General features: G+C 37.1%; 1 protein-coding gene and 1 long non-coding RNA gene across 2 annotated transcripts; one reads left to right on the top strand and one right to left on the bottom strand.

Annotated features, from left to right (window-relative positions):
- Positions 1 to 2587: 2587 nt before the first annotated feature.
- LOC147522252 (uncharacterized) lies at positions 2588 to 3440 on the top strand. Its single transcript, XR_015195213.1, has 2 exons — positions 2588 to 2778; positions 3098 to 3440. It is a non-coding gene; the product is annotated as an uncharacterized LOC147522252 (long non-coding RNA).
- A 10548-nt stretch (positions 3441 to 13988) lies between these two features.
- On the bottom strand, positions 13989 to 14559 carry LOC147522251 (uncharacterized). The gene is made up of 4 exons (XM_086567402.1): positions 14554 to 14559; positions 14355 to 14499; positions 14137 to 14262; positions 13989 to 14041 (listed from the first exon to the last, which is right to left on the bottom strand). The coding sequence occupies exons 1-4, from the start codon at positions 14557 to 14559 to the stop codon at positions 13989 to 13991; spliced, it is 330 nt and encodes a 109-aa protein (XP_086423528.1).
- Positions 14560 to 15638: the final 1079 nt, after the last annotated feature.

The raw sequence follows: 15638 nt of genomic DNA, 5'->3' as shown, positions 1-15638 counted from the left end.
AGATGCGGACCGTTCATTTGCATCTCTTCATCTCTAAGATAATCTGTGGTATCTATCCACACACCCATCAAATCACTTCAAATAAGGAGAGAGAGTGTTGCAGTAGAGAGAGAGTGTTGCAGGTCCACGTGGGCATTGTTTGAAAATAAGGAGAAGGGCAAAAGTGTCAAAAGTGAGGTTGAAAAGTCAAAATTGGAGAGTGGTTACTACTTGGGAACACATTGACATTATGGGTTACTAATTGGGAAATTACCCATAAGTCTATCTAGCAATGTTGTTGCTGTAATCCCCCTCCCCCCCCCCCCCTTAAATTTGATGGTTGAAAGTCGGACACGATATGTTTATGTATTTTGTTTCTTTGTTTCTTTTACAGCTGTTGATTTTTTTTTCTGTGGAGAAACATAAAGGTTTCTGCTGGAGTGCTCAGAGTTGCCACTGCTGTATGGGTTATCTTTGACCTGCTTTAGTACCATTTTCTGACTTTGGTGTGCAGTGTGCGTTTGGTACTATCTCTAAAGCTCTTATTCCTAGTGCCGTCAAAACAGTTCTCAAACCCTCCGCCCGACCCGACCCATGAATTGAAAAAGCCCTCAAAATAAAATCCGTATTGATTTGAGAGTTGGGCTGCCCTGGCCCTCAAACATATGAGGGGAGGGTAAAAGCTTAGACTTCAAACCTTAAGCCCAGCCCACAACCCAATCCTAATTAGGCCCGCAGCAAGCCCAAATCTATAATTACCTTATTATCATATCAAAGTTTTGTTTTACTTAAAATACCCTTAGAGTTATAGTATCTATCTTTTTAGAAATTGGGTAAAATTGTCATTGTAGTTAATATATAAGGTACTAAACAACAAACCATATTTTTCCAGCCCCTCATTTTCACCTCAATAATAGAAAATAGAATGCCCAAGATGGTTGCCCGACAGGTTGAATCTCTCAAGGTTAGTTTTCATTCTTTTTACACTTCAATTATTTTATGTTTTAAACCTCATTAATTAATTGATAACATTATTTCACATGCTTTATTTTCTTTATTCTTTTTTGTTCTTTTCGTTTATGGTCCAGGTTGTTGTTTTGGTAGTGGTGGAGAACCAAGCTATAAGAAGTTTTTGAATCACGTCAAAGAGTCTTTGTCAAGGTAAAATGATTTTCAGTACCGTCCTCAAATTAGTTACTTCTCTCATTGATCAAAAAATCTAAAGGAGTTAGGTGGGTGATTTTGTAGACATATATTTGATATGCCTGTAGAAACTAGAGACCGATCAATCAATAGTCATAAAGCTATTTGGCATTCGCTACACAAATATTGTCATGTCACGTATATCTAGATCTTATTATGTTGTAAATTACATGTATGCTTTGGGTTTGTATTAAAAATCATACATAAAAAAACGAACTACATAACTATATGTGCATTCTATTAAATTTCTTAAAATCCTTGTATTGTTGGGCACTTTTGCAGAATGTACATGTGATTGATGTGATTTGAGGCCAAAGGAGATAACGGTTGAGGTGGTGCATTCAAGTTCACAATACTTTAGAAGATAACGAAGAGTAGTCTTCAGAAGATAAAGTTAGAACTATCTATTTGTTCCTCATTTTGTATGGTTGGATCCCAAACATTAAACATGTATTTGTAACCAGAAATCAACACTCTATTTTGAGTTGTAGTATGAGATAAAATCAGTATTTCAACATTGAATGAAGACGGCTAGTCTGCTCCAAAAATTACAGTGAGGAAAAAAGATCTCTAACCCGGCTCTCAACCCGACTCTCTAACCCGGCTCTCAGCCCTCTATAATGGGCGGAAGGGCGGGCAAGGGCTTAATACATTTTCTATTAGCCCGTTTTGGCATGGCCCTCAACACTAATGAGGGTCGGGCCTCAATTTGTGAGGGTTGTAAGTTTTGAGGGCCGGGCTGGCCTACCCGGACCCATTTGACAGCACTACTTATTCCTTTATTCCAATGCCACCAGCTTTATCAATAAGTATGCAATTGGTTCACTCAAACTAATTGTTTGTATTTACTTTTTATATTCTTCATGAATATACACTAATTTTGTATATATATGTAATTGTCTTCATTAGGTCTCCACCTCATCTTCCTTAAAAACATTTTAGTTGCGCGCTTTCTATGTTACACGATATTGCTTCTGGACGAGATCTGAAGAAGTTTATTTCTATAAATTGACTTCTTCATGTTGATTGTCTTGTTTAGACATGTATAATTGTATACTTTCCTTGTCTAAAGGTGGGTTCTCCTTCTTTAAGTTTGTCAAACTGAAGTATGTGCACTTAATTGCAAGGGTGTCGTACTGTCAATTAATTCATATGCTCAAGTCTTACTTGGGAGGGTAGAACATTTTGTACAAGTAGCTGTAATATTTGGAGATTAAAATTTTCAGAAACGTGCTCGAATACAAAAGGTTATTGCTTACTCCATATATGTTTTATTTTTCTCCACTCTTGTTGGTAGTCATCGTTATAATCATCTAATCGAATGTTCAAATTCTATTTATTCCATTAGAAAAGACACCTATAAGAGTATGTTATCTTATGTTAATTGCATGCTTATCTTGCCACCTATTACTTTTGTCTTGTATGCAACCACCTCCTTCTAGTAATGAATGGGGATAGATATGGAAAAGGGGATCCTTTTATTTATGAAGGGGGTGGAGCACCATCTTATCTACTTGGTCTAGGAACAATGAAAGCAAGGAGTACCTAAAATACCTTTATTGATGAATTCATTCATCTTACTAAGGAGGACACCAGGTCTTTATCTTCCAGAACAAAGGCTTTTACTTCTACTCTTTGTATTTTCCTTTTTACACTATATTCTATTATCATGGTTGATTACGCCTATCGTATAGGTTTTAAATTTGGGAATGAATTTTGATGTATGTGGTAGTTTAGTCATTGTCTTTTGTGAATATTGTAGCTGAAACTATTGGGTCTGAGATTTTGAAATTATTAATTCTTTACAATTTTGTGCTTTTATGCATGTAATCAATTACTTTGTGATCCTTCGAGCCTAAACCGTTTATTTTTTGGTAGTCGGAAGGTCATTTACCAATTTTTTTTTATTGTGTAGGTTATTGTGTAGGGCCTTTGGAGGCGATGAACTCTTTTCGCTTTGTTGGATTATATGTTGGTGGAATGAGCTTTCTTGCTACAACAACTTAGATATTGTTTCAGATACTTTGTAGTTAGAAGAGTATGTATTAAACAATTTGTATAAGTATGTAAATATTTACAAATTTGAGAGTTATTATTTGGTAATTTTGAGTTATAGTGAAATTTTAACTGTTGAATGTATACTAGTGTATTTTGTTGAATGAATTGTTTTTTTAAATTAGTTGTCTCTTGGCATTGTAAAGACTTATTGCAGGGTGTATGTTCATATAGTAAATAACGATTTTTTTTTAAAATTAAAATATATCTAGTGACATCACAAAAAATAACGATGTCACAAATATTTGTGATGCTAAACTGCCGTCAGAAATTTGTCATGCCAAAATGACATCACAAAAAATAGTGACGCCAAAATAGCGTCACAAAAATAACACCGTCAGAAATTTGTAACACCAAAATTATCGTCACAAAAAAAAGTGACGCCAAATTGTCACGTTATATTTGTGACGCCAACGAAATTATTTGTGACACCAAATAGGCGTCACAAAAAGATTGTTATGGTGTAGTGTAAGTCTTTATGGACAAGGTGGTTGTGGTTGGGTTTACTCAAAATAGCACATCGGCGAGAGCCTTCAGGTTAGGTTCCCTTCGAGGTTGATGAGCCTTCAAAATAGTGTCCCTTCGGGGTTGATGAGCCTTAGGGCAATATAAGCTTTCAGACTAGGTCCTTCAATGTAACCAGTGTGGATTTGTCTTAACCTTCTAAAAATATTTTTTTTTAAAACACTTTCTATTCATAGCACAAAATACTACTTGTCTTAGTCTAACTATATTTAGAGTTTGATATCTTTGACTAATTTAAAAATTCTGACCCTGACCTACAGTCCTGCAATAGTACTATACTATTTTTTTATTATGTGATTTGTGACTCTTGGTCACACTTTTTAGGACAGTTTTGCCCATGTTATTTTTCTATATTTACAATATTACCCTTACTGTCTTAATTATTTAGTTTGGGCCGCACATGCATCATGCTAATTATATATAAGTGTTGGTTATTAAAGTTTGATATTATATAAATTAGCTAATTCAGTTGAAGAAAAGATAACAAAAGATAATTGCTTTGATAAAATTCTTGCAATCTTTCAAATTTTGTGAAAAGTTGTTTATGTTAATTTAGTTTATTGCTAAATTAGAAGATGTGAGAAGGATGATAACAATTTCTGGTCATTTGTAATAAATACTGTCTATCTTAATCCAATGGCCCGGATTTTGTTTATGAAGAGAGAGGGTGTTTTTGTTTTTAATTTGTTAAAATCTAACCGTCCAAAATCATCACACATATATACATATAATTTTGTGGCACAAACAAAAAAGGGTAATTTCCCAATTAGTAACCCATAATGTCAATGTGTTCCCAAGTAGTAACCACTCTCCAATTTTGACTTTTCAACCTCATTTTTGACACTTTTGCCCTTCTCCTTATTTTCAAACAATGCCCACGTGGACCTGCAACACTCTCTCTCTACTACAACACTCTCTCTCCTTATTTGAAGTGATTTGAAGTGATTTGATGGGTGTGTGGATAGATACCACAGATTATCTTAGAGATGAAGAGATGCAAATGAACGGTCACGAATGCATCTGTGGTTTAAAAGCCTCGAGATTCGTAAACATTAAGATGGACGGTTATTTACATTAACACTGTTCATATACTATTTTTATTATAAAAAAATTATTTTTAATAAGAAAAATGTAGAAATATTACAAGAACCAACAAAAACATGAATAATGGTAAAATATAATAAGATTCTTGTAAAAATAACAAGATAAAAATCATGAATTAAACCAACCCATGTATTAAACCCTTAATATTAAAGATTGAAACCATCAACAAAGGATTAAAAGTTTAAAACTAAGCAAAATCTACACAGCATTCACAGGACATGTTCTGGTTCTACAACTATCATCAACAAAAATTGCAAAAGCACCAGAAACAAAGACAAAACATAAACCCCAACATAAATAAAGAACATAAAAACCCTTAATCTTCATCGTCTTCATCGTCTTCATCTTCCTCCTCGTCTTCATCATCGCCATCATCCCCAGAACTGGAACTATCATCATCATGTTGGTCTTCCCACATGTAATTAGTAGGGTCTTCAACAAAATAAGGATCATACACCTCTTCTTCTTCATCGTCTTCTTCTTCATCAGTGTAGTCATCAGTAGAATAACTATCCCACATTTTCTCGTACTCGTCACTTGAGTAATCAGTGGTTTCACCGCTTGAACATCCAGGAAGAGGCATGTTGATAACTTTGGTAGATTTAACTTTGGTAGATTGTTGCTTTGGTAGATTGTTGCTAACAGAAAGAATATTAGAATGTGAGAGAGATCACATTTTAGATGACTATTTCAAAGATAAATGTTTGCGGGAAACGAGGCGTTGTAATTATGTGGGGTGGTTAGTTTTCTTTTCACCTTCTTAATGTACCGTAAATGGTCATCATGACAAACAAACAATGAAGGGACAGGCAAGACCAAATTAATTTAGAAAATGAAGTGAATTTTGACCCTTTGTCAAACCCAATGTAATTCGTTTGTTGCCATATTAGAGGACATGCAAGTATGCAACTCGACTAAATTACCCCGAAATTAACCCATAAATGGACCCTAAATGGATTGAATGAATAATTTGGGTACCCATAAATAATTATCAATGTACAAGAAAGTTACTGATAGTCTTAAGGCCACAATATAGTTATTAATTGGATAGACGAATATGAATATCATTATTTTGGCGGGAAATTTGAGGATTGACATGTGTCCCCAATTTGTAGAAGACATTTTATTTATTTAAAGGCAATCAAACCCCTTTTTTTTCTTTTTTCAAATACCCGTGTTTATTTCATGATATCTAGTGGCAAGCATGCTTCGGCATGTTAAAAGCTTCATGTAGAATGTTAATCTTTATAATTGAATTTACTGATTTTTTTTTAACCTTATTAGAATTAATTATTTAGACAATGTATAGTAAAGTTGCTGATAGTTCTAGGGTAGGAATATGTTTATTCATTTGATAGAGGAATCAACATGGACATCAGTATTTTGGCGGGAAATGAAGTTGGGTACCCAATGAAGTCTGACACGTGGAGGGAAATGACCTTGGAACGTACGTGTCACAGTAACCGAAACTTAAAGAAATCAATTGGGAATTAGGGGGAAAAACTGTCCTAGTTAGTGAACCTCAATTAAATTTGGAAACCCTAATTTTTAGTTTCACTTCAATCTCCATATTATAACCCTCATTTTATCTTTACGGTTCGAATTATCGGTGGAGAAATGAGGAAGCTTAACCTGACATGTAGAATGTCATTAGATAAAATGCAGAAATTATTTGGTGGATTTAGTAAGGAAGAAAGGGAGGATTTTGAGAATTCCTGTTTTTGAAGCATTTTGCAAATCCAAAAAAATATGCACGCAACAACTACACTAGTTTGTGCCATAGTTAGCCATAAAGCTGGTAGACTTTGCTATCGGATTGGTAACAAAGATTTGGTATTCAAGAAGAGTGATGTTGCATTGATTATGGGTCTTAGTGTAAACTCATTTGCTAACTCATTCTACACCATCGACGCGTGAAGAACAACACATCAGAATTTCGTGCTAGGTTTTTTAAAGGAAGCACTGTTAGTGAGACAGAAATATTAGATGCTTTAGTGGTGGCAAAATCCAGTGGTAGTGAAGATAAAAGTGATATATTTAGGCTCAATAGGTTGTATGTGCTGCTCCAAGTTACGCTTCTCGGATCTTCTAGGATTTGTAGATGGAAGGTATGTTGATCTTTGCAGGAGGACCTAGCTGCTTTTGATCAGTTTCCATGGGGCACACCTTGTTTTGAGATGTTGGAATACTGTTTGGATGATATTTACAAAAATGTGTTAGCTGAGAAGGACTCCTTTGCAGTTTATGGTTGTGTTATTTGTTTTGATATTTGGGCATACCTTCACATCCCCTCTCTTGGGGCTCGTAGGGCATTGAATGGTAAATTCCCAAGAATACTAGATTGGGTTCAGTTGCCTCCCAAGAACTTACATCTCCAGACCTGGAAGAAGAAGCTCGAGCCTCTTAAGGCCTTGTAAGCATATTATTGAAACTCTGCATTGTTGATTATAAACTCTACATTGTTGATTATAAACTCTGCATCGCATTGTTGATTATAAACTCTGCATTGTTAATTATATTCTGCAACTGGATACATCAGCATTTCATTTTTAATTATTTGACATCTGTTGCATTTATAAGAAAGGTTCTTAAACTGAAAATATCAGGAAGTATATATTACATTTGTGTTGACTCACAGGATAGGTTCTTAAACTTGATATATCAGAAACTCTACTTGATATATCAGAAACTCTATGGTAGTTTTATGTTAACTGATAAGATAGGTTCGTAAACTGGATATATCAGGAACTTTATGTTAGTGCTCATAAGGTAGATAGGACTCTATGATACACCGGCAATGCTTACTTTAACTAACTTTTGAATACAGGTTAGGGTGGCTCGGAATGACATCAAGTCTGAAATTAGGACATGTATGGAGACAATACTGCAAGGGGTTTTACAGGGTGGGAAGAAACGTGGATTGGGTGAACCATCATCATCCCAGGGGGTTGTGAAGGGACCAAGAACAAACAAAACAAGGGGAAGAAGCTGTGTCTACACCAATGCCGATCTTTGTTGTCAAAAACCTACTACACGGTTTGTTAAGAATAAGGTTAAAGCTGTTGTGGAAGAAGTCGCGGTCTACCCCACCTTCTAAGAGGAAGTCATCATCCCCACCTCCTAAGAGGAAGTCGTCATCCCCACCTTCTAAGAGGAAGTCATCATCCCCACCTTCTAAGAGGAAGTCATCATCCTCTAAGAAAGTTACATTTGATTTTTCACATGAGGTTGAAGAAAATAGAAAAAGAGGAGTGAATGCGGGGTTTAAAATGGTAAGGAGAAGAGAAACATAGTATGCAACAAGTGAGAGTCCAGCCACCAAGGTTAAGTAAAGTAGAGGCTGTAAAGGCTAGCAAAAGGCAAACAATTTTGAAAAGAAGTCAAGTCAGTGAGAAAAGAAAAGACATGGAGGCTAAGAGCAAGGAAGCTAACAAACCAAAAAGAAGAAGAAATTTGATTCGTTTAGGTGAGGAAGAAGAAGATGGAGATGGGGAGAGGGTAGTGAAACCGATCTTGTAAAAAAAAACTGATGTTTTAAGAGATATTAGTGAAGAGTTACCCAAGACTCCTCATGATGACCGGTGTGATGGGGAAGACCATGTACATGGTTTTTTCCAAGAACCTGAACATGAACATGAAGGCCCTTATGATAATGATGAGGGTGCTCCAGAGTTTTTAGTTGAGGAGGTTGAAGAGAAGGTTGTAAATACCTACAAATGTCAAGAGAATGTGGTTCAGGAGTCTTTGAGCAATGAAGTGTAGGAAGAGGGTGTGAAAGAGCCTGTTGATGAGAATGTGGTTGGCCAAAGTTCCCTAGTGGAAGTCTATAATATGGATGTTGTTGAGCATGTGCCATTTATTAGTCCCTTGGACATTGCTCCTGGTGATGGTCATTTGCCTACACCTAATGTTGATGTTCCCTCCAATGATGATGTTGATATTGATGGAGAAGAAGTCCTGAACTCAGAAATGGAGAAGGTCACATTTTCTGCTTTACTTTCTTGCAGTACTGACATAACTGACTTGCCTGTATTGTCACCCACAACCGCCCAAACCTTTGAGGTAGATAGTCAGCTCAAATCTATTGTTGTTATGAAATCTAAAAATGATAATGTGATGTTAGGAGAACGTGATAATGATGTAGATGATGATGATGCTGTGGAGGGGGAAATGGTGGTCCCTGATGTGGTGCGCATACAGAGTCAAATGGCAAGTGAAATGGAAAAGAAAACTGAAGAAACACACCAAAGAAGAAAGAAGAGAAGGGAAGGGATGCAAGGTCAGTCATGGGAAGAAAACATTGGACAGGAATGTGATGAAGCTGATCAAGTCTGCTCCGCCAAAACATTTATCAAGAAAACCACCACCAAAGGTGACCTCCTCGTATCTTCTGATACTATTGGAAGATGTTCACAAGGTTTGTACAGTCCACAAAACTGTTTAGATGCTAGAGTGTTTGGATACAACCAACCTATTTCAAAGTGCAAAGTTTCCATTCATTGCATGGAAAGAGTGGGTAGATGGGGAGGTCAAGATAACAACTAACATATTATCTTACATATTAGCCAAAGACAACTAACATATTAACCATCAACTAACTAACATATTAACCATGGTAACTTCTGATAATAATGTTGAAAATTCTATGACTCGGTGATCACCATATATGTGAAGTTGTTGATCAGGTGGTACATCCAACATTGTAAGGAAAATGGCATTCCAGAAGAAGAAACATATACTATCATTGAGGATGTATACTTTTCTGTAAGTTGTATCTCATTGGTTGATGGAATTTGTTTTGTATAGTTCACTTCTCGATGAAGTACTTTATGATTTTGTTGATGTCGAAATTCATGAACAGAGAGTATACAAACTTTAAGAAGAAGATGGAATACCAAACCTTCAGTGGTGCAACTCCTGATGACAGAGTAGATAGTGGTGCGTATCATCCACATGAAGTTGCTAAAGAGTACTTAGACCCTTATGAAGGAAGAATTAGAGATCAAGCACACCCATCCAGGGCAATGGGTCTTATCATTCCTCTTCAAGTTGAAGGTAGCCACTGGGTTCTTGAAGTCTACAATTTTGGAAAGAGAAAAATCTACAACTATGATTCTCTTGGTCTGAAGAAAGTTTCTGATGAGCAACTTGCTATAGAGACTTGTCTTACTTATGTCATGAGGTGTGCTGATCCATCGTCACCTCATGATTTGGGAGCCCCTTGGGCTCGTGAGTTTGTGCCTGTTACTCAACAACCAGATACAAATAGTTGTGGCCTATTTTGCCTAGCCTATCTAGACTGCCTTCTGAGGGGTGTACCTGAGGAAGTAAACAAAATAGATATGCAACCCCATCGAATGAGGAAGAGGATTGGAATGGATATAATTAATTGTGGGTTGAATCCAGATAATTGTTTCAAAAAGCGGACAAGAGCAATTGGAGAAGAGTTTGGAGGATGCTAAAGAAGTCGGTACGTGAGCAGGGGAATCACTATGAAACAGCTTGGTGGATGCTACTTCTTCTATTTTGTGTTTAGTGAAACAAATAACTTCTTCTATTTTGTGTTTAGTTGTCTAATTTTAGTATGGTAATATTATTTTGTGGTGCCGTTAATATCATCAGCTACGAATTTGTGATGATGGAATTTGTCATTCATTGCTTCATGCTTTCATAGAGTGATGAGTTAAGTTTTTAGTGAAGCATTTTTTATGGAATTAGTTGCTGATAGGTCCTGAATGCAATATGGTTATTGGAATATTTTGTTTCATCAAACATTTGTGTATAGTTTAGGCGGGAAATATTTTGATCGGGAATAGTTTGGCGCCAACACCACTTGGGCGGGAAAATAGTGTGTTTCCTTTACAAGTACAAACTGGGTTGCCTTTCTTGGTCCATCCCATTTCTCTCTCTTTTTTTTCTCGTTCAAAATGGGTAGGGGTGAGGATTCTACCAAGAATAATACAAATGTTGGTTCATCATCAACCAACTATAGCAAATGTTTTGAGTGTGGGAAACTGGGCCTTTGGAAGATCAAACTATCCATGGGGGCAACACGACCATCGCTATGCTCAATCTGAATATGAGGTATGGTGTAAGTATAAAGCCACATAGTGCGGGAAGAAGGTTTCTCTCATGCAGGGCCGATCCATGCAAGGGTTTTAAATGGATAGATCTAGAAGGTGAAGGGACACATAAGGCTAAAGCACCTGCTAGTGAAGCAAAGGTGACAAAGGAAAACCAGTTGCAAATCACCATTGATGGTCCTATTAAAATGAAAATAGAGGGCAGTGTTGATGATGTTAGCCTACTTGTAAAGAAACTATCCATTAGAGACTGACCATGTCATTGTTATAGTTATTGATATTAATAGTACAAGAAGATGTCCGTTCAAACCAAATTAATTACGAAACCAAAATTGCCAACCAAAACTATCCAAAATATCAACCCGAAGTAAAGCCACAGGGTAACAATTTACCACTAACATATATGCAACTGCAAGTGCCAATTTCAAACAAACAAACCAAAGCTGCCACTATTGGTGATTGGTTAAAAGAAAGATCATATATACTCTTCATATGCAAAATCTGGTGGAATCCCAGCTGAAAAATCAATCCACTCGGCATCATCATCGGTAATCGCGTGCAAGTTGCCTTATTATGTCCAAGACCACCACAACGCTGCATTACACCTTCTTCTTTTGCTTTGGGACTCCCTCTTTTTAGAGCTTTCTATTTTTCTGTGGTCTTCCGGGCATCACCTCATCAACGGTGGACGGACGATGATGCCATCATAAACCCAAACCCACTGTTCTTTTCCTCTTAATGGTGTCCAGTTCTCTCTATATGTATCCATCATCATTTCTTTTGTGTACCAATGCAAGCAAAAGTCATATGCACATAGCTTACAGTGATCGATTGCCTTCATAGCATGGCTACAAGGAAGACCAACCTGTTGAAAGAAACCGCATGTGCAAGTCCTCTCCAAAAGGTCTACGATGTCGATGACGGTATAGTGATTGCCGAGTAAACGCGTGCTCACTTGCCTTTGTTTTGCGGAAACGTCTACTCGAATATCTCGACGAGATGAGCACTTCCTCAACTGATTTGGTCGGTTTTGTCTTCACTTTGACGCCATCACCCGGTAGTCATAAAATGTTTCATTATGTTCAACCCGATACCATTGACAAGAGATGTCACCGGCATAGCTCTCTCTCCGGAAGTATCATCTTGTTCCGCTCTCTATGTGATTTGTGTAGCAAATGCCATACCTTCTCTCATTGGAGCAAAAAGCACAACACCACGACTATTTCGAATCTTTACAATCTTTGCATAACCTTTCTGTCCAAGACAATAAATTTGGCTCATAAGTCTTACAAATTCTGCCTGTTCATAAGTTTATTGACTCTCTTCACCTTCCTTTTTTCTCTTGCTTAGTCATACAATTTGAAATGTGTTGTGCACAAAAGCAATGGACCGCATTAGGAAGTATTTTAGGCACGGCTTGAAGAATGCTTACATGCCTATCAGAGAGAAGAACAAAGTTTTGCTCCGTCCCAACAACAAGGTCTCTTAACTTTTCCAAAAACCAATCCCAGTGGTCATTATTTTCCTTTGGGACTATGGCAAATGCAATTGGAAACACGTGGCTATCGCCATCAGCCGCGATAGCAGTTAGTATGATTGACTTGTACCTACCTGTCATGAAAGTGCCATCAATCATAATCAATGGACGAAGACATCTTTTGTAAGCTCGGACAGTGACGCCGTAGCTCACAAACAAACGTTCAAACTTGTGCTTAGGGGCCGATGACGTTTGCAGCTCGGTGAAACAATCTGAATCCACTCTTTTAAGTTCTTTACAATAATTTGTCAACATTTGGTACGACTGACTAAAGCTTCCCCTTATCTGCAAGCAAAAAAGCCAAACAAACAAAAGTTAGTTGTTGCTACTATTGCGTTCATTAGTTCTTCGATATAACCAAGGCAGCTTACCTTTTGCATTGCAATTTCTTTTGCTTTCCAAGCAACTTTATACGACACATTTGTGCGGTGTGCGCTCTTTAACCTCTAATCGCGAACCGTTTTTGAGCCATATCAATATTGTTCCTAAGTTTCGATTTCACAACTTCAAAACCCATTTTGCATCAAACTTGTTTATTAGTTGCAATTGCTTTATCTTGTGAACATGTATGTGCTTCTCGAAGGTTATAATAACCCATATATCGTAACCGATTGGTCGGTTTTGCAAACAAATGAAATGTGCAACGGGGAGACTTACACTTCATATAAATCCTCGGGGAGAAGTGCGCCGACGACGCAAATCAAACATGTTTGCTATATTGCGTATGACTTCATGTCTTTTATAAGATCATCCCGAGTAGGATAGTGTTGTCCTATTTTAGGAGGAACAAACATCAGGTTCACATGAGGAGGAGTTACATCCACTTTAGCTGGTGTTTCTGGACTATGGGGAGAGCGAAGAGGATCATATCCTTGATGTAAGTCTTCTGAATTGAGATCTTCTGCACCGAATAGCGTAGCATCAACCATTCCATTTGTTTCAATATCAGGTTCACTTTGGCCTTCCTCATCATTAACAGTCATATCAGGTTCACTTTGGCCTTCCTCATCATTAACAGTCATAGGCGTGCCCCCCCAAAAAACCTCTTGACTACGGTTAGGAGTAGACTATACATCACAATCATCATCCAATAATTGAACTTCATCATCATCATCTTGATTACCACCATTTACTACTCTAACTTCATCATCATTAGCTCCATCCTTTACTTGTACTACTTCTTCTTCAAAATTAACTTCATGTAGTATTTCAACTTCATCATCATCACCCTCATTATTGTCAATATTTTGATTCATGGAAATTCTATATTCCTCAGGGACGTCCTCTGTATCACCATATGGATTTTGGGAATCAAAGTCATCATAATCAGGTTGATCAAGATCTGGTACACCATCTTGCTCATCACCATCATTGACCGCCCCTCAGTATTATATCGATGAATTAGCTCCCCACTATCAAAGAATTGGAACTATATGTTACCTTGCAAGGCTATAGAGTGTACCAACCACAAACAGAGAAGCGCGGTGTGACCGTTTTCTTTTTTAGATCTTGAAGGTTCGTGTAACTTCAGAAGAAACACCCTCTGGCCAAATATCTATATTTCAATGAACACTCAGTAAGTTCCACACCACTATCAGCGACAGGTAAGCTATCATCTATCAACATATCCCATTGATATCGAAGACTTACCTGCCATCACCTTTTCGAACGTTGACAAGCTGTGAGGTTGAATGTGTTCTTCGACGTCGTGAATCTCCACATCTTCCCATTGATGAGTCCCCACTCTCCCACTCCAGGGTTGTTCAAGGGGACTTTCTGGAAAACCAAAGATTCATAACTATCAGGAAATAAAGCATGTACCCACCCTCATTAATAATGACCTAACCAAATGGAACTGCATTACTTACCAATTGCTTCATCGACAAGTTTAAATTGGTTAATAGGACGCTTCTGACGAGCTAGCTCCTTCTGTTTCAGAAAAGAGTGTTTCACAGGAGAAACAATGCTTGGAGTCGCGTCTTTCTTAAACAACTCAAGAGCAACTTCTTTCTTCTAACATTTAGTCATCCCATTGCTTACCACTTCTACCGCGTTGATAACCCAAACCATCATTGTTTTTTCTTGGAGACTTTCTTTGTTTCATAATCATGTTCAAATAATCTGTTTCTTTCATCAATTCGACCACGGGGACTTCTTCGTCAAGTATCTTATAGAAAAAGTAGATCTCATTCTCGACAACACACCTTCCACGGTACTCATGAATCCTTCAAATGAAATACCCCCATCACAAACTCTCAATTTCACCTCGCCACCAACATACTTCATCAGGCCATACTTGTCCGCTTTCATCTCCCCATCAGTAGTGAATAAGAACATCCAAAGAAGTACCTAATCGGTAAGTATAAAAAACAACCAAAAGCGATGGTTACAAAGAAGTACCTAACCATAAACCATAAAACTGAAAAGTAAATTCAAACATTTAAGCACAAACTAGTTAAACTAACACTTTTAGGACATTTATGACGTAATCTATCTTAAATGCCTTAATATTAAACCCAACATTAAATATAGAATCAACATGGAAACCACCACAACTATATAATCAACATGCATTTATGCATGGAGACGTTATATATTTGTCTTCAAAACCCTCTTCCTTGAAAGATGAAACATCAAACAAACAAAACACTAAACTACGTGGAACAAAACCGTAGACCCAAGGCCCTAGATAGCTTAAAAACAACAAACTATACCTTTATCATGTGAATGTGTCATGTTTTCCATGTCAAACCTTAAAAAAAAATACAAAAAGCGGAGGGACAATGACGAGAAAGAAAAAAAAGAAACAACCAAAAAAAAAAACATAAACTTTGAGCTTTTGTCCTTATTTTTAGGTTGGCTCAAAATCTGAGGTAAAAGTTGTAAAGGTATTGACAACCAAAATCGAGAGTTGCCGATAGTTTATTAGTCAGTTGCTTCTTCATTATAGCAAACACAGATACTACAACATGTTTTGATTAACGTGTTTTCTTGATCAAGATCCAACGGTTGTCCATCACTGTAAAGTCAAACTCATCAGTACAATAATATAGAAGTTATGCATGAGGTAAAAGGGGGAGAGAGTGTTGCAGGTCCACGTGGGCATTGTTTGAAAATAAGGAGAAGGGCAAAAGTGTCAAAAGTGAGGTTGA

The sequence above is a fragment of the Coptis chinensis genome, chromosome 1 (genome assembly GCF_015680905.1).
Source record: "Coptis chinensis isolate HL-2020 chromosome 1, ASM1568090v1, whole genome shotgun sequence".
Classification (NCBI taxonomy): domain Eukaryota; kingdom Viridiplantae; phylum Streptophyta; class Magnoliopsida; order Ranunculales; family Ranunculaceae; genus Coptis; species Coptis chinensis.
Note: the sequence above shows the minus strand (reverse complement) of the source record. Positions and strands in the feature narration are given on the sequence as shown.

What these genes read in the sequence shown, in the direction of transcription:
- LOC147522251 (XM_086567402.1), bottom strand. An exon ending in ACTTGTCGATGAAGCAATTG is followed by an intron (nt 14,263 to 14,354) that starts GTAAGTAATGCA and finishes TTGGTTTTCCAG; the next exon opens with AAAGTCCCCTTGAACAACCC. An exon ending in GTTCGAAAAGGTGATGGCAG is followed by an intron (nt 14,042 to 14,136) that starts GTAAGTCTTCGA and finishes ATTGAAATATAG; the next exon opens with ATATTTGGCCAGAGGGTGTT.